General features: G+C 45.7%; 1 protein-coding gene across 4 annotated transcripts in view; it reads right to left on the bottom strand.

Annotated features, from left to right (window-relative positions):
* The window catches only part of fmnl2a (formin-like 2a), a 49,410-nt gene that overhangs the window by 12,915 nt on the left and 12,029 nt on the right, over positions 1-24,466 (bottom strand). For all 4 annotated transcript variants that reach the window (XM_083682395.1, XM_083682393.1, XM_083682394.1 and 1 more), the window contains exons 2-10: positions 18,398-18,481; positions 14,677-14,757; positions 11,062-11,138; positions 8,449-8,532; positions 7,344-7,499; positions 3,762-3,870; positions 3,305-3,381; positions 2,457-2,550; positions 871-945 (exon numbers count right to left, since the gene is read on the bottom strand). In XM_083682395.1, coding sequence (XP_083538521.1) covers positions 871-945; positions 2,457-2,550; positions 3,305-3,381; positions 3,762-3,870; positions 7,344-7,499; positions 8,449-8,532; positions 11,062-11,138; positions 14,677-14,757; positions 18,398-18,481 — 837 coding nt within the window. The remainder of the gene's footprint in view (positions 1-870; positions 946-2,456; positions 2,551-3,304; positions 3,382-3,761; positions 3,871-7,343; positions 7,500-8,448; positions 8,533-11,061; positions 11,139-14,676; positions 14,758-18,397; positions 18,482-24,466) is intronic.

Genomic DNA, 24,466 nt, shown 5'->3' with positions numbered 1-24,466 from the left:
GATGTCACTGTTATACTGTAACATGCAATAACACACGAACAGAAATATATACAATTTATGTTATTGTCTCTTCTGTGGTCGTCTCTGTCTACACTACGGGCTGTGATTGGCTGTGCTGCAGCTATAGTGTTTTGTGTGCGGGAGGAGCAGCTAATGCTAACGTGACCGCTAATGGGGATCCAAGTAAACACATTAACAAATCAACAAATTCTCTTTTGGTGGCTATATAAACAGATCAAGGAGAATCCCTTCGATGTACACACTGGAACAAGGCGGTCCCCATTCCTGTCACACCCCTCTAATACCGGCTTAATGGACTTCCTTAAGAAACTCCAGAGTCAATCGGGTGTGAGATGCCAGCTCCGACAAATCTGTTTGCTTTCGTGCTCCTGTCAAATGCCTGTCGGGTTACCAAAGAGGCTCGGAGCTGACTTGTGACTTGTGGCACACAAGGCCTATTCAAACACGGCATCTGTTTGCCTTAGAAGGCACACATCGATCAATGGAGAGACTTAGAGAGAGAGCATAGTGGAGAAAATTATGCATCACTGGCATACTCTGCTCACAGTGTGTCTAATCCATCTCTGTTAGACTAATTAGTAAGATTCTGCATTGAAACTACCGACTTGGCGTGGGCTCCTACAACCGTACTATAGCGAGAACTATAATGTTAGGCAACAGGGTTTGGTTCTAATATATTATGATGATGGATGACACCGTTGGCGGTCTGAGGGATGAAAGATTCGTTTTTCTTGACTCTTCCGGAATTAATAAATAACTGAAAGAAAAACTAGTTTCCGAGTGTGGACAGGCAGTGGTGCTCTATGATGAGTTATGTAACAATCAATAGCTGCTACAGTGGAAATGTACCATGAAGTCAATGTTGTTGTCCTCGTTCTTGAAATGCTCCATTAGCTTCTCGAACCTCTGCGTCTCGACACACACCTGCAACACAAACCATGCATCAGTCACGTGTTGGTAAGGAATTGACTTTTTGAACACACAATTTTTCACCATCAATTACAAATGTTTCTTATACCATCCTTATTCAATAATTGTCTGGCTTGTTTAAGCCCATTCCTGCACTTGTGTCTAGTCACTACCATCACTCCTGGTAACATTAGAGTGGAACCACGCATGAGAAACCTCCCCTGGCATCATAGGCTTTGTAACAGACATGACCTATTTTTCCCCCTCTGTGATTACCATATCTACAGCAGAGCGCGTGAGAGAGAGAGAGAGAGAGAGCGGGAGAGAGGGAGAGAGAGAGAGCGAGAGAGCGAGAGAGAGAGAGAGAGAGAGGGAGAGAGAGCGGGAGAGAGAGAGAGAGAGCGAGAGAGCGAGAGAGAGAGACGGCTCTGTAGTTCAGACAGCGCTCAGAGGCAGGGAAGGAAAGACGGGGGAGAGATAAAAAAAAGAGTCGAGGAGGAGGAGGGAAGAGTGCATAACCAAAGACCTCTTCACAATACGCTGTGCCCCATCCTGCACCCTGCTCTCCCACTCTGGAGGAACCCCCCTCACCCCAGGGCCAAGAGACACAAGACGAGGAGTTAAGAGTCAGACAAGCCTCCTCCAGAGAGAGAGAGAGAGAGAGAGAGAGAGAGAGAGAGAGAGAGAGAGAGAGAGAGTCCCTTAATAACAACCAACTCTGGTTCAACAACACCATATACTTATCTGAAAGTGCAGCTCTGCAATAACACCAAACAATAGCCAACGTAAAACATAAAACACACCCTTTTACTATATTTTGCATCCAAAACACATGGACTTTGGCTCTACCTAGTGACTTTGACAGTTAAACAGCACACAAGTCCATCTCCCCCACCTTTTACAACTAAGAGCAGTTCTGGTTTCTAAAAGTAAAAGTGACTATGGCACCTCGAACACCACCTGATCCGCAGGAACGGAGTAACGCTTAATATTTCATCCTGGGTGTAAATATTGCATTAGCTGCAGTCTGCCAAAGTTTCCAGGGGGGGGACAGGGAGGCCTACAAATGGGTCTGCTATTATGGGAGGCAACTTCACGATAGACCCAGTTTCTTTCTATGGCGGCTAAAATACCTTCCACATACAGATATAGACACACAGGGTGGGACGGGGCCATATAACAGAGCTCTGTCAATATTAGCATTATAGCTGTGATGCGCTCGTCAAATCATGAAGAAATACATCGCTGTTTTCTGTGGGGGGGCCAGGTGAACGGCTCTCCAGCTGAGAAATGGAGAGGATTGTGTCTAAAGCCATTGAGACGGCACTGAAAGCGCATTCCTAGATGCTATCCTGCTCTGGAATTCACCAGTCTCAGGTCTGCTTGGCACATTCTTTCTGCATGACTCACTATTTGAAATTACACAGTTGCAATATAATAGCATATCTTTATCAGAAGACCCCCACCCTCATCTCTCACTCACTCTCTCTCTCTCTCACACACACACACACACACACACACCATACCTCCTTAAAGTTGTCGAACGCAGAGAGGATAATTTCATGTCCTCCCCTGACTAGACAAACTGCCGCCAGTAGCTCCAACACAAGAGCTTTGGTTCTGTAGAGAGAGGAGAGAAACAGACAGGGCAAAACATAAACATGGTGTGGTATCAAAACAAACCCATGCACTGAAAGGTGAAATGAAGTCCATCATTTCTAACATGAAATGACTATATCACCCGTTTTACCAGATACCCCTTTATACTGCTGGATATGAAATGGTTACACATTCTTATCTAATCCCAGGGATTAAATGAAAGGTATACTGAATGAATCCTTCAGTAGTAATCCCATGAGGGGTGTGTGTGTGTGTGTGTGAGTGAGAGAGGGGGCATTCTGTTCTGCCAGCTCATTCATTGAGGATTTCTCTGCCTGGATCACACACGACTGGAGACTTTATGTGACAGATGATTTGAGGTGAGCAACTATTTGAGGAAGTCCCTAAGCCCCAGCATCAATGTTAACAACACACACACACACACACCCCCCAATAAAAGACTCCCCCTGTTGTCTGACTCTGTGCAGCTGCCAGTGTTGGAGAGTGTGCCATCAGCGGTGCCCTGACCTACCAGAATGAATGGGCGAGCGCTGGACACTGGGAGTACTGGCAACACTGGGAGTACTGGCAACACTGGGAGTACTGGCAACACTGGCTACACTACACACTCTGGACGGGGGTGTTTAAAGAACAGGTGCACTGACTGGCTCCACTGGCAGAGAACAGAGCTGGTGCAGGCAGTAGAGGAGAGATGCTGACTGTAGGACCGTAGAAACTGACATGGATGATGTATCAACCAACGCGTATATCTTACCTGGGGTTCTTGTTGTTGAGACTTAGTGCAATTTCATTCACAGCATGTGGGTGCGACATGACCATGTTGAAGCCATACTGGCACATGAAAAATAGAGAGAGAGAGGGAGGGAGAGAGAGAGAGAGAGAGAGAGGGAGAGAAAATGAGAGGGCTAGTTAATAATCAGGGGAGTGTTTCCTTTTACGTAATACTGTAAACAGAAACTTGAGAAATGATCTGTCACTGAAAACATGGCAGACGACAAATTCAATTTGGGAGAGGGTCTTTGTGTGTGTGTGTGCGTGCATGCGCGCACGTAATATAATAATATATATAATATATATGCCATTTAGCTGATGTATGTATGTATGTATGTATGGATATGTGAGTGAGAGTGTGTTGATGTATGTATGTATGTATGTATACATATATGTGAGTGAGAGTGTGTGTGTGTGTGTGTGTGTGTGTCCACCCTCACCTGGTAGTTCATGATGGCCCGCAGGCACATGATGCAGACGTGGACGTCGTCCTTCTTACAGACCAGCCTGGAGTTCTTCAGCGTCCTCCGGCTGGGCAGCGTGTTACAACTGAAACAACACAGACAGACGGCGCTTCCACCGTAAACACACGGAATCCACACCAACAGTCAACACATGGCTTCAGTAAACACATAAACAGATGCTGTTTGTAAACAATAGTCATACACCCCCCCCCCATACACCCCCACCCCATCCCTCCCCCCCTCCCTCCCTTTAAGAGCAGACATTAAACTCCATGGCACGTCAGATTAAGACACACAAAGGCAGTGTAATCTACAGCTAGAGGGGGAGCCCCGCACCGCATTGTGTTGGACAGTTAAATTAAAACAAAGGTATCACTAACAACTAGTACAATGGCCTGCCGTCATTTGCATGCAAGGGAGCGATCGGCCCAGCTTTGTGTGGTCACAACCAGAGAGAAGCCTTTCTCTCCGGAGTCTGACGCTTTCCTCACAATGAAAGGAGAGTGCTAGGCGCACGCACACACGCACACAGACACACACACACACACACACACACACACACACACACACACAGACACAGACACAGACACAGACAGCCGCTGCTCAGTACAGATGGGGAGGGTGAAAACAGGGTGAAAACAAGGTTTATTTTCAGCCGTGTCACAAGGCTATTACCAGCCCTGGTTCCGGGGGAAAAAAAGGTATCTCCAGGCTATAGATACACACACTGATTCATGTCAGCCAGGCTGCCTGAGGGCACGGCGCTTGCTTGAGTCACACAACATGGGTGTGGTGTGTGTGTGTGTGTGTGTGTGTGTGTGCGTGTATGTGAGTACTGAACACTGCTCATATCAACGTAGCTCTAGAGGAGGATAAGATTTCAGGTGGAGGGTAAATAAGGACAAATTAAAGGTTGTTGAAAGAGTCAAGCAACAATTAAGCCCAGTGGATGATAGGTCTCCATGGCCTGACGCTTCTCATTGTCGAGGTGAAGGCGAGGCATTCAGCAACATGTTTAGGCATTTGGTCGAAGTAAAATATAAGAAAGAAAGCAAAATAAAAATGTGCGTGTGTGTGTTTGTCTGTGTGCGTGCAGGTGTTTGTGTCTGTCTGTGTGTGTGTGTGTGTGCACGTGCATGTTCTTTGTTCTATTGACATGCATGTAGGACCTACGCAGTGCAAAACAAGCTTCCTTACATTAATGCACTGGTTTGGTGAGAGAGTGACACACACACACACACACACACACACACACACACACACACACACACACACACACACACACACACACACACACACACACACACACACACACAGTCTGCGAGCATGCATCATGGCATTTGGTTAGGTGAGTATACATTTGAAGGAAGAGAGACTTGAGAATTCTTTCCTCAATCGCCCAGGATGGAATGATGAATGGTGAAATGATGGAGTAAACATTATTCATCCTGACGCAATACTCAGGCTTGCTTTGACAGGTCTGACGTGAGTTACCTACAACTAATAAAGATTCCCCCTCAAAGGCTTCAAGCTATGTTGGTCATGGTCTTTCCACACTTCCGATGACAGAACAGGATGTTCTAAGTCACATCACATCTGACTATAGCAAACACTTCTAGAAACGTCTAGAAAACACAGCAAGAAACTACAGTAAGAGCTACATGTTTCTAACTGAGTAAAGCTGAGGAGAAAACATACCATCGTCTTTGTGAACCCTGTTTGCATTTCATAGAGCTCGGTGTCCTTTGAGTTTCCAGTGACATTTTAAGAAAACACATACATTTTTTTAATATGACAAAAAAAAAATTACAATTATTACAAAACTTTGCAACATTCTGGGGGGATATAAAACTTAGAATGGGACTAAAAACCCTCAGGTGGTAAGGTTTCTGTACGTTGGAAATAATTTAACAAGTATTAAATGGTACGATTTTTTGTTAATTACCTTGACTTCTCTGTGTGTGTAAACAAACGACTTAGGAAGTGACTAAAGAGTAGTGGACAATTTTAGTTCATACATCCAAAGTACAGACTGGTTTTAGGTTTAGGACTAGCAACAACTACTAGCTTAGCATACATCACCCAGCACATTCTTCAACTGTTAGCTTTATAGAAAGCTAGCCTCTAGCCTTCGCACGCTGTACTGCTTTAGAAGCCATAAAAAGAATGCACAGGTAGAAACAATGCAGGGACAAACAAGACATTAGTTCTAAATCCAATTTCGACAGTGAGCAGCACTACACTACGGAGGCAGCACACATAATTCACATCCCTGACACACACAGCCATCTAGAAGCTTGGCAGTGTAAGCAGGGAGGCAGGTATAGAAGCGAGGGGGGGGGGGGGGGGAGAGAGAGTGTATGTGTGTGTGCGCGCGAGTGTGAGTGAGTGTATGTTTGTGTGTGTGTGTGTGTGTGTGTGTGTAGCAGGGAGGAGGGAAATGAGCAGCAGCTAAAGCTATCAGGCAGCAGCGTGATGCTTAGACCTGCCTGGGGCTGAAGACCGGAGCACAGAACAGGAGACTATGAAGGAAATGAAGGAATGTCACGACAGAACAAAGTCAACTTTTGAACTGTCGATACAGTAGAGTTCATCACCCCCAGCCTCCTAGCTTTCTTATCCTTAATTCTTAATTCTACACTGCAAAACAAACATTACCCTAAAAGCCTCTGAACAGAAGCAACTGTTACGCTGGCCAAAAAGTCTACATCGTGAATGAATTGTCAGACAATAGGATTACGAGTCCGTTATAAAAGTCAATGGGAATAAATACAACGATATATCATTGGAATGGCAGGCGGGATTAACACACACAAGTCAAAAATATCCAGAACTGGATGAGATTTGAGACTTAATGTGTGTTAACCATGTTTGCTGCTTTAATCCAAATGAAATTACCCTGCTTTAAGGAAGGGTACTGGGTAGGATTTCAAATGTTAAAATTAGTTTTTTTCACTCCCTTTTTAGAATACATTTCCGGTTTTTATAAAATCTTTAAGGCTTGCATAACATTCCAAAAAGGGGACTTTCCATGATCTTCGGCAGCCGGGAGAACCACATTGTCAGCGATGCATCACATTTCATAGTATCATATTTCATAACAGGGCCATTATGAGTCAGAGGGTCCGTAGAGAGGCAGGGAGGAGGACAAGCCGCCCGATCCTGCCATGGCACACTGAGAAGTGCCTAAGCCATTTAAAGACTTAAAGAACCCATGACTACACAATAGAGCTTTTCAGACATCACATGAACTGTGTGACCTCTCAGAACCATCATATGGGATTTATAAATACATAAATTCATAGCATCAAACTATAACAATTATGATCAGGGTTACTATGTGTATCAGTGAAACACACACGGTAATGCTTTTACAATAAGGATTTGACCTGGAGACATTTTGTGACAAGTGACAATGTATAATATTACAGACTTTTTTTGTAGTCTGAAACATATGATGTGTTTTCGTGTGTGTGTGTGTGTGTGTGTGTGTGTGTGTGTGTGTGTGTGTGTGAGAGAGAGAATTTGTGTACGGGTGTGTGTGTGTGTATGTAATACCGTAAAGTGGAGTGTCGTCCGGCACGGGAGATACTATTCCCACTGACAGGGGAGGGGAGGTTGCTCCCCCCGTGGAGGTCCTCTATGGAGCGGCTCCAGGGCTTGGACTTGTCCACTGAGCTGTCATTGTTATTTTCCACGCTGTCACCATCGAACCTGTAGATGGGAGAACAGACAGGGAGGCTTAGAGAACTGCAATGTACATCACTGCGCTTTCTGAGAAGAGAGGCCCACCTCTGTTAAATTAATTATTATTATTATTATTATTATTAACAGTCTCTGTGTGGAGGGGGAACTATAACAGACCCGAGTTCAAACAGTATTTATGGTTTTAAATAGGCTTGAGCATTTTAAATATGTTTTCAAGCGTTTGCTTGAACCTGCCTGGAGCACCAGGTGGATGGGATTTGCATTTTTGGGACCATTCCACTTGGTTCCAGTGCACGAGGCAAGCTCAATCAAGTACAGCTGGAGAACTGATTACAAATTAGCCCCACTATTCTAGTACAGGTTAGAGTGTGTAACCCTAACCCCCTATGATTTCAACTTTTCTTTTTAGATTAGATTAGATTCAACTTTATTGTCATTGTGCAGAGTACAACTACAAAGACAACGAAATGCAGACTTGCAACTTTCAGGAGGGCAGTATAATTCCCATATAACTGTGGCTACTTCCTAATAGAAAAGGCTGCGGACTCTCATACCATCGGGATCACGAGTCTGAAAGGTAAATACTCATTTATGGGAAACCACTCCAAACATAGACAGAGACCATTCTAACATATGGTTTGGGAGTAAATTAAACATTTAACTGCACGTTTTAAACAAAAAAACACCGTTGGTTCTGAATGGAGACCTTGTAACTACTAACCGCGTCATCTATGAATAGAATCTATAGTTATATTATGCCACACAGGGCGAACGTCTCGGGAGTCGGGCCCAGCGTTGGTTAGTGACTCAGTGTTTCTGTGAAAACCAGGCAGTGTGGAGGGGATGCATCAGTGATTAAACAGAAAAGGCTCATTGTGTCCATTGTCCAGGCTGGCGTATATGAGGGCACGTATGGAGTGAAAAGAGAAGGGACGGATGGAGGAGAGTGACTTACGTGACGGCGTACTGTGCAAAAGAAAGATATTCCACCAGCACGTCCAGGCCTTTGTTTTCCTCGTTTAGGAATTCTCTAACCCACCTGAATTAAAGAGAGAAAGGAGTATTTTACTCAACAATATAATAATATAAACACAATACATACGATAGAACCATACACAGAGACAGGCCTATCTATGTAGGCTTATCTTAGTGCACATAACTTTCTGTGCACATATTTACACACATATAGAAGAGTCATGAATTCAACCGTTGTATCATCAAGAGACACTAGACGAGAGGTCGCTCTGAAACCTGTTTAGATAAATAAATCCTGATTCAGAGGTAGGGTGAGGGCAGATTCCCCCTCTGTTCTCTGACTTTTCCCTTCATTCCCTGGGAGGAATAGTGATGAGCTGTTTCAGGGACTACAAAGCACGGGAGGCAGCCTGGTATACGGCAGCACACACACACACACACACACACACACACACCTCTCTCAGCTCTGCCAGGAGAATGATCAAAAGCCCATTCTCACCTTCCCCACTGATGCTAAAGTGGGCCACCTATTCAGCACTCCCCACGCTTTCATTTGCACTCGACGTGGAAAAAGCGTAGCAGGATTTTTTTGAGAAACGATAGGCGTTTGGCAAACAACAGCGACCGACACTCTCCGATCTCCATATTCATGAGCAGCGGTGACTGACTAAGTCTTTATCTTTACCTATTAACAGCTCAAGCAGCATTATGTCTATTCAAGGGAGGCCCCCCCCAATTACTTTAACAGGCCGTGATTGTGGCGCGATTTCAGACAGTTCCAAAGGATAAACATACAGTAATGACACCCAGGCCATGAGAAGAACTCATGATCGCTAACAAGGAGACGTACACACACTTGTGGGAGGCCCAGTATTCTACAAGCTGGTCCTTTATAGGCTTCCCTTTGGTGAAGCTAAGCTACATGCTGACTCGGGTGGCTACTGAAAATGGTGGGCTGTGTTTGGGCTGTGTTAGGTGTGGAGGAGGTGTTTGACCTTAAACAGGCACATGGTAATCATTACCACAGGACGGTACAAGCCCTCCATTCAAAACAGGTCCGTGGTGTTCACTGTTTAACAATGTGAAAACAATCAGTAAGCAAGGCCGTGTCGGACACAGCAGCAGCACCACTCAAGGAGACAGCCTCTCTATTATACGTTGATGATGGATAGAATCTGTCTCGTCTTCACCTCTGAAAATAGGACTGATTATTTACTGGTTGCATGGTTACTGGTCCCCCCCCCCCCCCCATCTCTCTCTCTCAGCCTCCCCCTCTCGCTCTAGGAAAAAGATAATACTTCATTATCTAATCTAGATTAGGTAGATTATTAATGTAATCTAGTTTAGCAACATGAGGTCACTATAACGAGGCGCGAGTTAATCCGCATAAACAATGCCTTCCCTCCCGGCTTGTTTTGGCTGGTGAACATCCTCTCTGGCTCCTGTTGTGTTTGGTTTGCTTTCTGAGATACAGGATCCATGTTTAAATGTGTGTGTGTGAGAGAGAGGTGATGTTGAGAGTGTGTGTGTGTTGGGTGCGGGGGGGGGGGGGGGGGGGGGGTGCGTGTGATAACAGGCCAGGACTGGAGGCCGGTCTCATGGCCGTGTCTTCCTGTCTCTGACAGGGTCACACAATCTGCTGTCAGTTGTTGCTGTGTCACCGGTGACCTCGCTCTGTCCAGTCAGCCCACGCGCCTTCCTGCTGTCCCTCATCCTGCCTCAAACTCTCAGCGTGCAGCTGTCCTCGTTACCCCCAATCACTAGGGCAGACCTGGACCGCCCCAAGCCATGCTAACCACATTCTTGAAATATCAGGCTGCAGATGACTATGATATTGATCTTCAATAGAGAGCAAGAGCACTGTACAAGCATAATTTGAAACAAGTCGAAGCTTGTTTGTCTTCATGAATTCCTCCATATTTGTTTTGGTTTGTTTTGTTGTATACAGTCACCAACTCCTGTGATCTTCCACAGTGCAAAACAAAGCCAAATGTATAACATTTACATTTACGGCATTTAGCAGACACCTTTATCCAAAGCGACTTACAACAAATACACTTGTTTAAGTAAGTAAATCATCTATTCATCAGTCATCATAAGATAAAGTAATCAGTGCTCAGACCAGGGGCCATAGGCAGTCAATAGGCAGACAATGCTAAAAGAATTTATTTTATTAATAGGAGAGAAACTTGTACAGGGGGGTATAGTGGGGGTGAAGAGGTCTTTAGGAGGGACCGTTAAGATGCATCCTCACTCTAACCTCAGCCTCAGACAGTATTACAACGAAGTGTGTTTCTTTCTTGCCATGTTAAATAAGTTCATGAACAATACGTTAATTCTACAAAGGGATCCAATCTTATTGGGGCAGGGGTGTGTGATACAAGGTCTGAGCTCTGGGGAGAGGGAGAGAGAGAGGGAGGGGGAGAGAGAGAGGAGGGGGTGGGGGTGGTGGTGGTGGTTAGGGGTAAACGTCAGTTCCTACATGCCTGTGTTTCTCTGGGTGTCTGGAATGCCAGACGTTCCCCCCGGTCTAATACCAGTGGGTGTTGACGCTCACACAACCTTCTCACATCTCATACTCAGACTTACTCACCCTATGTGATTGGTCCGTAATGAAATTTCCAGTTCTCTCAGGACTTGGGTCGACTCCTGCACTCTCCGTCTGAATTTCTGGAAGAGAAGATGAGAAGGAAAGGAACTGTTCATATTTCATCACACTGTGACGTTGGTTTAGGAGCCTTAAATCAAACGGTACCCACTGAACTGCTGTTTGGCTTAGATAAGCTGGCTGAGAAATGATTATGACAAGAAGGTTGAGGAAACAGCCTTTATCTCAAGGTACTAGGATGACATTGAATTGTGAAAGTAGACACATACAGTATATATTCACATCCACCAAAAAGATATATCAGTAAGTTCCTCTTATCATTAGACATGATTCAACACGGGCTTGGGGGTAAAATGGAAGTTACCTGGAAGTTAATGGACAGGCCTGTTGATGGAACCTTTAAATGTTATCTTATTTACTCATGTTTGTGCTCTGCAGAGATGCGGTTCCTCTTGTTTGACTGATAGAATCAACTCATTAAAATTGTGTTTGCGCACGCCACACTCACACACACACACACAACCACACACACTCACACACACACTCGCCCTGTACTGTTACCGTGGTTACAACTACAGGAGAAAGCTCTGTAACCGTGTATGAAATGTATGAACTGCATGTGAATAAAGTATGTGAAGTGTGCGTGTGTGTGTGTGTGTGCAGGGGGAGGGGTCTCAACACTTTCATCTTCAGACAAAAAGACCTGCTAATGCAAAACAAAGGGCCTGAAGCCTGTTACGCAACAGTTAGAATAGCTTCACTAATAATCAACGCTGCGCCTGGCCAGCGTTGATCAGGCTTAGAGGAGAGCCTCCCTGATGACACAGAGTGAAATCATTGCATCACCAATGACAGAGGAGCTCCCAGTATACACCCAGTTTGGATGGGTCTCACACTTTCCATGGTGTGTGTGTGTGTGTGTGTGTGCGTGCGGTGTGTGTGTGCGCGTGCGGTGTGTGTGCGTGCGTGCGTGTGTCAGAGAGGAAACAGAGCCCAGGCCCCAGTATTACAGGCTGGACCAGGTTTTTTTGCCAGAGAGTTTCTCTGGGCTAGGGCGGTGTGTGTTTGGCACATGGGGAGATGAGAAACAGAGTGTTTTTATTAAGGAGGAGCCCTTTGTGTGTTTGTGTGGAAAGCAGAGTGTGTGCAGGGGTACTGCGCAAGCTCACTGAACCCTCCTTGCTGAACCCCCCCCCGCCCCCCCCCCTCACAACGCCCCGCTCCTCACTAAGTACTACCAGCTGCAGAACAGAGCTGGGGAGAACAGGGGGAGAGAGGAAAGTGGGGAGAGAATGGAGAGAGAGAGAGAGAGAGGTAGAGAGAGAGAGAGAGAGAGAGAGAGAGAGAGAGAGAGAGAGCAGGCAAAGAGAGGAAAGAGGGGTTGAATGGGGAAAGAGAGGGAGAGCAAGAGAGCAGGAAGAGAAAGCGAGAGCAGGCAGTTAGGAAAGAAGGGAAAGAGAGGGAAGAGAGTACTGTAGGCAGAGAGGAAAGAAGGGAAAGAGAGGGAAGAGAGTACTGTAGGCAGAGAGGAAAGAAAGGAAAGAAGAGGGGAGAGAGTTGGGGAGCGCGATGGGGTCATTCTGGAAACAAATCAATGGCTGATACATTCTTGGGGACCTTTTTTTGGAATGGACCCCTTCCTCCTTGGCTGCCTATTGGCTGGGAGCTGCCCAGAGGAATGCACCGGAGCCTGCATATGTAAAGCGGAGGCAATGACCTCCAGCACTCTCGCACAGGCACAAAGTGGCAATTGTTTGAGTCTGAAGAAAAAGGGGGTTGAGCAGGAATGTAAAACCATAACTCTCTCTTTCTTTCTCCCTCTTTCTTTCTTTCTTTCTTCCCCCTCTCTCTCTCCCTCTGTTTCTCCCTCTGGTGCAAGCTGCTGACCTCCGTGAGGGACACGAGGACTATTGTTGGAACGCGGTCTACTCCAGAGGGGGCGAAGGAGCTTGGGGGAGATTGCAAAAGTTTCTCACAGGAGTCTAGCTTCTCGCTTACCATGGCATGGGTTTCCATTGCCCTTCATGGGCTGCTATGGGGAAATTAACATGGCGGGAGGTGGGGGCGGGGGGGGGTCAGTGCCAGGCTAGTTTTTCACAAACCCGCCCGGCGCCTGTCACAGAGGGAGGCGTGTCTTAATAAAGAGGACGTGGTACCGACGGGTCGGACCCTGTGTACGACAGACGGTTTCAATCAAAATGGGGAGAACATTATACTCGGGCCAGCTCAGTTAGACAAACAAGAAGAGGGATGTCTGAACACAGGCCCTGCTGTCTGGGTTAAATCCTCCAGCCATGGCCGTGTTAAGTGTTAGTCACCGAGAGAGAGAGAAACCTAGTCACTTCCCCCTTCCCTCTCATCTGGGACTGGTCCTCCCATTCAACCAACGCACCCCACTCTCCCCTCTCCCGTCTTTCAGTATTACTCCAACCAGCCTGACACTCTTCCATCTGATCTGACTACAATATGAGCACTTCAACCCCCCCCCACCCTTCTTCTCCTCTTTCACCACTCAGTTGTTCTTCACACTGCCACTGTTCTTCCGTCTTCTTCTCCTCTATCTTGAAGTCATCATCAGAGAGCGAGGTGATGTTACACCCCAAACTCAAGACAGGACTTCGATAATGCATTGGTGCCAAAAGTGGTGCCAAAATATAAGCCATGTCAATATACAAGATACATGACATCGCTATTCCCCCTTGCTTCTTCTATCAGGGAGAAAGACATGGACGCACTTCAAAAATATTAAAAATGAAATGCAATGAATAATCTAACGTATCGCTAAGTTAGCTCGGTGAAGTGGGAGAGGGGATGGAGGCGTGTGTCTATTTCTGTACCAGACGTCATAACCACAGCAGGATACAGGTCAGGTCTGTTCCCGCTCCTCTGACTTACCATCACGTTGCTCTGAAACTTTAATTCCAGTCAGAGTAATTGAATTATCCAGAGCAATTTTCTGTTATTCTGCCAGAGTTTCTCCGTTAATTTGTTTATCGCAGAGACAACTTACTCCCCATCTCACAGCAGCACTCCCTCTCTCAGTGGGCCAGAAGTCTTAACGTTGGCAAGGCCCTGCAGGTTGGCTGACACACTGCTCTGGAAACCCCCCCCCCCCTCCTGCAGGGGGCCAAGGAACCAGCCAGTGCTGGCTGCCATCAAGTAGTGGAGATTATCTCATAACTTATAGGCAGTCTAGCTATGTCTCGCTTCCGCCAGACCATGTTAAAGGCATAGTTCACCATATGCCTCACAATTGACCTGTAGCCGCCACTAATTTTTTTTGTGGTAAATTCTATGTCGACCATTTTCAGTTTTGGAATATTAACTTGATTACAGACAAACAAATAAACTATTGGGAGAAATCTGGCTAACTCAATACCAAATTAATGGGAAAGATACCATCTAGGCCAATTCAAAGTTGTTCTGAGGTGAACCTCTGTTTCTCAGGGCCAGTGAGTCTTGTTTCTACTATCATGCTGGGGATATCCTGGTGTGGACTGGACTAGGAAGGTTGTGAAAGGGGAAGGGGAAGGAAGAGCTGAGGCAGTGGAACTAACCATCAGTAGGATAGAACAAATAAGACCTCTGACTGACACTCACCTTCCTGGTTACTGCAGGGTCCAGATAGCCCATCAGCTTCTGGATGTATGTGTGAGGGGGGTTCTTCACTTGGAATCGCTCCTGAAAGAGAGAGAGAGAGAGAGAGGGAGAACAATATTGTCGTCAATTTGAAGTTATTAAGCTCATTGCAGAGGGGTTTTAAAAAAATAAATAAACCATGTTAAATATTGACTTGCCTATTACCATCATTAGCAGAAGCTATGAGTTGAGCCCAGCCACATGCCTGGGGGATAAATCAAATCACTATTGTTGTATTCAATATTGATGCTGGACTCGGGTGCTGCAGGATTTAACAAGTCAACACTCACTCACAGCAGTTCAACTACCACAGAACAGCTTCTATTCTCTAGCCTCAACATGAGAGAGATCAGCTGATGGAACTCTAGTCTGAACAGATGTCCAATAGAAGCTCATGTTGATACTGAGCCCCTCTTTATATTCAAATCGAACACAAGTGGAGGAGCACCTTTCGCGAGTCATCATCCAATCAATGTGAATCACAGGCTTGTGTTTGTGAGTGGCTGAGAGAGGCTGGAGAGCAGTCAGGCTGAGCGACTCCTCATCCCCCTCCACTCACACAGAGGAGGGACGTGACCAGCCTCCGTATGCTGCTCTAATCCTGTCAGTGTCAGGTGGGCTGTGTGGTGTGTAAGGGCCTTCAGGTTTAATGAACTGGAACTAAGCATACACAGGCAAACGACATTGTACTGATATTGAATTATCAGCAGGCAGGCAGGCTGGTCTTTAGGTAGCAGACAGGGGGCGGGGAGGGGGGGGGGGGGGGTTGAAGAACTGTTGAGCTTCTGATCAGACTCTGATTTATATTCTGTTGTCCTGGGAGCGTGCTCAGACTCTGAGAGAGGGAGGGAGCGAGTGTGTGTGAGTGCATGTATAGGTGCATGTGCCTTTTAAAAGCTCAGGAGACATGCTGGCTGCCCAGGGCCACTTCCCCCACCACGGTGCTCTGAATTCACGTAAGAGAGATTAGTGCCGGCTTTGGGATCACGGCGAGCGGGAATCGGTATTTGGTCCACAGTAAACGGGAATGCGTATATCACCGGATAAGCGGCAATCAGGGAAATAACTCACTACATGTAGCTTGGCCTGGTCACCGGGGAAAGACAAGCTTACGGACATGCAGATTTGTTTGAAGAGGGTTTTTTTGCCTTCTGAGGGGGGGTGGGTGGGTGTTCAGGGTTGGCTGTGAGATGATACTGGCCTCAATGTTATATCTATCCCTGAACGAGAGCGTGACTCTCACAATAACAGGAAAGAGAGAAAGCAGCCTCGGAAAAGAGAGCTTGCTCCCATAAAAACAACATACAGTAAAAAGCCCTTTGGGTGACACACAGACAGGCTGCATATGTCACCTATCTAGCTGATATAGGACAGCATATAAGAGGCGGCTCGTATCATATAGTGAGTAAGTACAAACTTTCCACTACAGTGGAATGGAAAAAGAAAAAGGAAATACACTGTCCGTAGCTGGCCTACAGAGTACAGACACTATATGAGATTGATAGGGGCAAGTATAAAGGAGTTCCTGCAGGGTCTGTGACAGCCATAGAAGCCGTCTGGGGGGGATACAGCTAGACTAGTGATCTGGAAACCATCTGGGCTTTGGGCTCTCGCTCCTCTGCACCTGCGGCGTGGGACAAGGGAGTCCAGGGGTTAAATGGGTGCCATGCCAGGGGCTTATGTAACATCCTGTAGAGAGAGAGAGAGAGAGAGAGAGAGAGAGAGAGAGGAAAGGGAGCTTCATACAGCCAGATAGATAAAGAGAAGGAGGAGGAGTGTGTTGCCGGTAATTAGAACCCGCATTTGAAGCCCCGAGTCAATCCCAGCTCCGCTCAGGGACAGGAGGAGAGGAGGGAAGAGAGAGAAAGGGAGAGGGGGGGAAGGAGGGCGGCAGTTCAAAGGGAAGACAGAGTGAGAGAAATCAGTGAACTTGCTCCATACTGGGGAGCCAACTGATCTATCAGCTCATTACAATAGAGGAAGCAGGGCTTGCATGTGTTGTGGAGGAGGAGGAGAAGTTGAGAGACAGATAGTTCCAAGGGGTATATATTCTAAAAGGCTGAAGATGAAGTACGATGAATGCTTCAAACAACAAAACTCCTCGCTGACTCGGGAAGTTAGAGAAACCACGCAACTGAGAAACGTCTATCGTGGGGATGTGAGAAGACCGTTTCCCGGGCATCTTTTTGTCGATTGAATCAAGCATCCGATGACATCCCTTGAGGGAATGACTGGACATTGATGAATTCATCATAGCCGTTCTGTTGTGCGACTTTGAATCTCCTGACAGCCTTTTCATTTTGAGAGCATCTTCCATATTTAATACATCCTCATAGTTGTCCTAACAACATATTAATATTTCATTCTCTCTGAATGTTTCCAGCAGAGATATGTTTTCAAAAGAAATGTACCTGTCATCCTCACTCCTCTCCTTACATCACAGTTACCATGGTTACATAAAGATATTCAGCATAGCAATAAATACAACACGGAAAACATGTTATAGATCTAGTCTGTGCGCTTTCATGGGTCAGTTGTTTTGACAGCAATCATAAAAGCTGGAACGGGTCTAAATTTCACAAAAATTAGCAGTAACTGTGAACTAAGATTGCATTTATGTCCTAGACTACAGGATGTCTTATATATGTCCCATAGATGCAGCACAACTATCGGTAAGAATGTGAATTTTGGCATGAGAGAGGACACCTACACACAAAAACATCTCCACAGTGGAAATGTCGGGGATAATGTCATTATGTTTAACCTTGTTTCCTGGATTCCTGCACTCTGTAGGGGAGGTGATCTTACCCTTTTAACCCTTTCAACCCGACTTCATGAGTCATTTCATCCACTCCATCCAGAATTCAATCAGCCAATCCATAAACAGCAGCATGTACCACACTAATCAACCTTCAGCAGGAGGAAGGAAAGTAATTCGGAGTTGCTAATGTCAACAACTAAGCGTCACGTCAGAACGCGGAAGACGTAGAAAATGGACAGAAACATGAACATACAACTCGATCGGTAGGTCGACAGGTCGTGCACTTGTTAAATGACCAGCAAATCGCATAGCGTGCCTATTCTAGCTCTATTCAGCTCGGGGTCAATGCTCATCAATGGTACCAACTTGGGCTGAGCCAGGGGTTGGTGGTCCCCCTCTCCTCTTTTCCCTCTGCTCAGGGAAGCAGAAAACACACTGGCACAGGGGGTTGGAGCTGAGCACTCAAGTCTGCATACAACCGTCGTCGCCCCCCCCCCCCCCCCCCCCCCCCCCAGCCCCCTTCTCCCTCTGCGGCATTCTCCTGGCCAACTCATCTAGACAGCAGGGCCACTTCACCCACTTGACCAGCGAGGCCAGGGCAGTGCCCCGAGGCCTGGAGTAGCGTGCTCAACAATGGGGGTAACCAATGGAGCATGGGCAGAGGGCTCGCACAACACTAGAGAGTGTGCCCGCAGCTCCGGTTTTCACTTGAGACAGAATCACTGGCGTGTACGGCATGAGATCCCAAACTATGATTTTGTGAACGTGTTATTGGCCAAAATAAAGTGAAGAGGTTTTGGAAATCAGGCGCCACCAGTGGAAGTGTTGTTACTACGGACCGTGCATAAAAAGCAAAGTTCTAAGCGCATACTGTGAAGTGATGACACATATATCCAATTTAAACATCCTTTAAAATCCTACCTGATCACAGATGAGCTCCCACTTCTTCTCATTGTCGTACTGACGCAGTAGTCGAGCTTTGTCCGGCGGAAGGTTCATAGAACTCTAGGAGAGAGAGAGAGACATTTCACAATTAATTACATTCCCAACAAAACAAACACTACAAGCACAGTACTCTACAATGACAATATCAACAGAGAAAGAGGATTAAAAAAAAAAAGAAACTATGAATAACTGCTCTGTGCTTTGGAGGCTATGATGACTTGTGACATATAGAGGTTAGAGAGTGGTGGGGAGAGTGGGTGCCTCCTTAATGAGTCTGACAGAAGGAAAGGAGAAGAGGAAGGGGCTGATGATCTAACCCTGGCCTGTCGTCTGGACTGCCAGCCTGCGAGCCATCTCTTCCCGAGACCAGCCATGACCCCTTTATAATAACCAACATCAAATATATTCACTCTGCACTACTTAATACCCCAGACTTCCCCAGGCACCACAGCCAATTGTGTGTGTGTGTGTGTCATTTATTCAATGGGATTGCAGTATGCACACAAACATGCAACGAGCAGTGTACACTCTGACAGAGGGAGACGGGGGAGGCAGAGGAGAGGAGATTAATCTTCCCAGTGCTACACATTATCTTTGAGGCAGTTCAACTTCCTCTGCTCTGAAGTTATGTGGTTATGGTTCTCTGAAATACTAGCCTACAGTTCATAGACTAAGTACAGAGACTAACGGCATAGCTCCACTAGACGTGCTGAGTTGCTTCGATATCAGCGGCGTATCAACTGTGACGCCCTCAGACATACACAGAACACATTGTTTTGGGAACGGAGAGGAGCAGGAGGGGGCATCATTCCAATGCACAAGATTGGATGGACGGGTGCATCAGCCATTGAGAATTGAATCTTGTCGATTCTTGAGCTTGGGCTTGGACACTACCATTGGATGTGATGCAACTTGAGCGCAATGCAGGGTATAGAAGCTTTCATTGATTTCAAAAGGGGGGATTTCCTCAATGGCTGATGACGATGTTGGATGGTTGTAGTGGAGCAGGGCCATAAGACATTACTAAGAGTGTAAAACAACGCTAGCATTATAACAACAGTTATAATAACAACATTTTCACATATATCCAGGCCTCTCAATAAAACATACTGTACACATCCAAGGGCATTCTTTCCCCTCATTTGCAAGGACGCCTTTGTATTCCGTTACAGTGACTCCATTCGGTGAATGAGAACACAAACAAAGAGATTGGATTTGAAAGTGACTTCCAGAGAAGTGTTGTGTCAGGCCATGCAACCATGTGTTGCTTAAACTCATACATGTGTAGAAACAAGACCTCCATCGTCCAAAAGCATTACCCAACCCCTTTCATTTTCCGCTCGCCCTACTTTTAAACAACATCTGCTTCATGTAACACTCCCCCAAAAGTCTGCAGTTGTCTACTTTTGGCCCTAACCCCGTAAGTGTGTTATACCCCACCCATAAGTGCAATAGAAGGGACTGAAACAATTAACCGGTGCTTAAATCGCACCACCCACCCAAATGAATGCAGCACACACAAACAAACACATACAGTATATACACAAAACATGACCCGGTTAAAGGAAGATCAATTCTAAACGGGACTGGTAACTGATTTAATTCAGTCCATAACAACCTATTGGCCGCCGTTGAGTTTACACGTGACCTTCTTTTCATCTGTGTGTATCAAAGCTAGCTGGTGTCGAAAAATATGGACCTCCCTCGACCTGCGATGCCACCTGGGTGGTTCCAGGCGGGTCTGTGTGGTGTAATGATGTTCTGAAATAAAATCGAATGTAACCAATAAGATACACTAAATAACTAATGATATAACAACAAATATAACTATTGAAATGACATCAGGTGTAACCAACATAATGACTCAAGGTTGACTAATGTTGAAAGGTCTTAATATGTTTAATGATTGTTGTTGATGATTGAAAGTTGTTTATGTTGAAATACAATCAATTTCGAGAGGGAGAGAGAGACAGAGGAACCTGACCAGGCCGGAAGCAGAGGATGTAAGGAGAGGATATAAGGAGGAAGCAGAGGATGTAAGGAGAGGATATAAGGAGGAAGCAGAGGATATCCTCCTAAGGTACTTTCCAGAAGGGGAAGGTGTGTCCAAAATACGATGTGAGGAAGGAAAAAGAAGTCCGATAGGGGCTCCAGGAAGAGTTCAGGCCGGAGGATAGGTATAAAATGGGATGACCTTGAAAAGGATTTGCACACGGACCCAAGGACCAGGAGGTATAGCCCAGTCAGGGCTGCACGCGACCAAAGTTCTCTCCGGGGAAAATTCGGACAAGGAATCCCCCAGCCTGGAGGTTGATGGCATCGGAGGAGGCTCCCTTTTGGCTGCCTTGAGACTTTGCCCTCGCTCTATCAGCACTTGGCATCATCCATAGCTGTTAGTAGTTGGGACTTTGGCAAGAGGCTTGCTGGAGGTTGAGTGACCGCTTCACTTGGAAGGGGAAGCAAGAGTCGTCGAAGTCTCTCGGCTGAGGGCCGGTGCTACTCGGGAGTCATCAAGCTGGGCTGATAGAGGAACCGAGAGTATTCGATGCCAAATGCTGGGGCCTCTCTAAATGTATATTATTCAGTTAGAGTAGGGATAGGGGTAAGGTTTTATTTGCCATACTGTAACACTTTAAGCTTAAGTAAACAAACCTGCAGTTAAGACAGTTAACAGCAGGGTGAATCTATTCGCCACTAGCCTAAGCAGTTCTTTAGAAATCCTACTAGGGTGAGACCCTGTTGCTTTGACTGTTGGATATAACCTTAAATTATAAACACACAGTACCACTGGTACAGGGAAAATGTGTTCCACTGCTTGGAGAACGGAAAATGTGGCCATTTTACAGAGTGCAGCAACAGGGTTATTTATTTTTCTCCGATTCAATCGACAGGATCATCTATCAATGTGTGTTCAGCACTGTGGACATTTGTTTTTTGGTCACTGAATTTTCCAGAGCAGCACATGAGGAGAGAGACTGGATGATGGATGAGGAATATCCCGGGACTGGGTCTGTTTCCATGGCTGAGTGCTACCAGGATGTAGTCTGAGATGGAGAGACATGAGATTGTGTGTGTGTGTGTGTGTGTGTAAATGGAATGACCGTCTACAATTCAAAACCTAAAAGAAAGACTAAATGTTTGTTTAACTTTATGGCTCCCAAGTTTATTTGGTCGATCTATCTTGGAGATAAAGAATCGCATCTTAATTTGAAAAGAAAGGACGTTGGTGCTTATTACTGTCCAGTAGTCAGACTCTGTGTCTCTAAATGGCATCACATTAGACAGAAAGGCCACCTCTCAGACCGTGATGGCTGCTGGGGATGTTGAAGGCCATGTGAAGGCCCATGTTTGATTCAGCACACTGAGTCTCCACAACAACCCGACGTGATCTTAAATAGCAGTAGCCTGCCACGGACTCTCAGGCCCAGTCTCCCTCTGTGGGGAACAGAAGATTGCATTAGTATTCAGGAGGAGCAGACTGCTCTGCTGCTGACTAGAGGGAATTGGAGTCTCCTGGGCTCCATTGACTTGTCTGGCCGGTAACCAGACTACTAACATCACATTCACTTCGCCCCCTTTCCTTTCCTCAACACATTAAATCAGAACTCTACACCTGAGCTGGCCAGTCACAATAGGTGACATGAAACCACAAACAGTCCCGGCTTATTAAGTACACCGAGGGCTGAAACGTAAACCCTCTACATCAATTGGATGACATGCTTGTATTTGGGAGAGTAAACTATTAATGAAAGTCAATTCTCTGACTGCTGCCTTGTTATGTTTGGAGCCCAGTAGCCCGTTGGCTCTGTGACAGATGGGTTTGTGGTCATGTCACTGACGTAGGTGCAGGGGTAATGAGCGGTCCGTCCTGCAGACTGCTGCCTGGCTGTTGGGGCCTGTGGGCTTCCTGTCTTGGTGAAGCTCCAATTCAAGCAGAAGGCCACTTTTCAACCACCTTTAATGTCCTCTCCTCCATAATGAACTGTGACAGGCACTCAGCGCACTGGGCTCAGGTTTCCCACATCGAGGCACAGGAGAATGTGTATTTAATGTGTGTGTGTGTGTGTGTGTGGAGGGGGGGGGGCAGCCTTTCAGACTGACCTGACATGCCACCTAGGACATACCAGATCACCCTCTGTCCAAAAACATCTTAATTTCAGGAAGACCATTCGTAGTACAATAAAAATATTTAGAATCCAAGAAATCTAACATGCCTCCTGAATACTGCTGGGCCTTGAATGTGCAATGTTGCCTCAAAACTGTGATTAGATATTCACACCTACAGTATGTTTGTTTTATGAGATGCAGGCTACCACACCCATGGTACAACTCATACAGCCTGGCCAATAACTTTCACTTGAACTTTACAATCTAGATAATACATTACATAGCGGTAATGCCATTGCGCAACACCGAAAACATCTTTCTAATTGGCTCCCCGTGGTCTGCCAATTAGAGCACACAACCTTCCATGTACAAAAAGGCTGCATTATACAAGTTAAAAATAAGTCTTGAACTAACTAAAACTAGATTTTTCTGAATAATGCAGAAATAAACAAATCAGCAAATTCTGCAGAAGTAAATCATCCCTTGGCCCAGCGTTTCATCCCTTGGGCCTTCTGGCTGATTACCTGAGGTATTTTCTCACTCCACTGTAAGCTATGGTGATCTTCAGCAGTTGAAGACTCACAACAGCTTGGAGCAAGGTCTGTAGTAACATTTTCACAGACCATTTCACAACTCACTAGCTAGGCTTTAACGGTTTACATAAAATGTAAGGCTAAAGAGCATCCGAGGAGCTGTCGATATTGTCGTTGCTGTACATTTGAGGTGAGGGATAAATCAATGAATCTCTGAGTGAGAAGGATCACCCTGAACACAAGGTCAGACTGTCTCAGTCTTGTATTTTTCATGAGGGTTTGTGTGGAGAATATTGGAAAATCGCTACAGAGAATAGGGTCATTTGGGACAAGGATCTGCTTCTTCATGCTAAACGACCAGAAGTCTGATGGGTATCAAATAACCCTCTCCCAAGCGACAGATGAAACTACATGATGCAGGGGAATGTCCCTGAAATATTTATTCTCAGTGTGTTAAAGTGGACAGAATTTAGTCCCTCATGACCACCATGAATAAGGACCTCCATTGACTAACAACAGCATTACATTTTAAATAAACAGTGGGGATATTGATTTAAACTCACTGTGCCATGCAGACTGCAACAGACACAGGAGACAGAGTAGTCAGCCTTCCCAGTCTTCCATTATATGACTCATATAAGGACTAGGTAGAGAGCGCTTGGCTCCGTCCCTCCACCTCCCTGGAGGTCAAACAAATAGCCTTCATAGCATAAAAAGCAGAGCTAGGAAAATAATATACATTTGGCTTAATTTGCTGTCATCACAGACCAAAAGTAGGCTATTTTGTAACCTTAAAATCAATGAATTTCTTGTCTTGGTAGAGAGTAAATAAACATTAATCTCATTAAGATAGACTATTTCATACAGGCCTTAAAACAAGAGCACTGCGCCACAGATGGTAAAACCTATATTTTGCCAACCATAATCACCACCCTACTGAGCACAACAGTGAATCATAGGAAAATGGTTGAGACCTTTAATAGCCTTCAGCAGTGTCTGTGTGTTACTGACATCAGTTACATCATCCACAGGTAGCCACCTCAAGAGGACAGCGAAGGCTTCACTTAGTTGCTATCCGACCACTGGCTCAGAGACCTCACCTCAGTTTAACCACAATCCAGGCTGCTGATAGGCCTCCAGGCCCAACTTGTTTAAATATTTAAAAAAGGTGTAAAAACACAATATCGACTATTTAATGGAGCGTACTTCTCATTAGTGGTAAGACATCATTTTGTATTTTGTTGTAACATAGCCTAATGGAAATGCAATACTTCACATTGAACTTCTAGAAAACGTAGGTGTTTAGCTGAATAATGACTATACTTTTTACACACAACTGGGTGCACAAAAGGACAGAGGAAATAAAAAAGGAAAGAGGTGCAATGCAGCACCTCTACCCCACCCA

This window comes from Argentina silus, assembly GCF_951799395.1.
Source record: "Argentina silus genome assembly, chromosome: 12".
NCBI lineage: Eukaryota > Metazoa > Chordata > Actinopteri > Argentiniformes > Argentinidae > Argentina > Argentina silus.
This window is presented reverse-complemented; position numbering and strand designations above follow the sequence as displayed.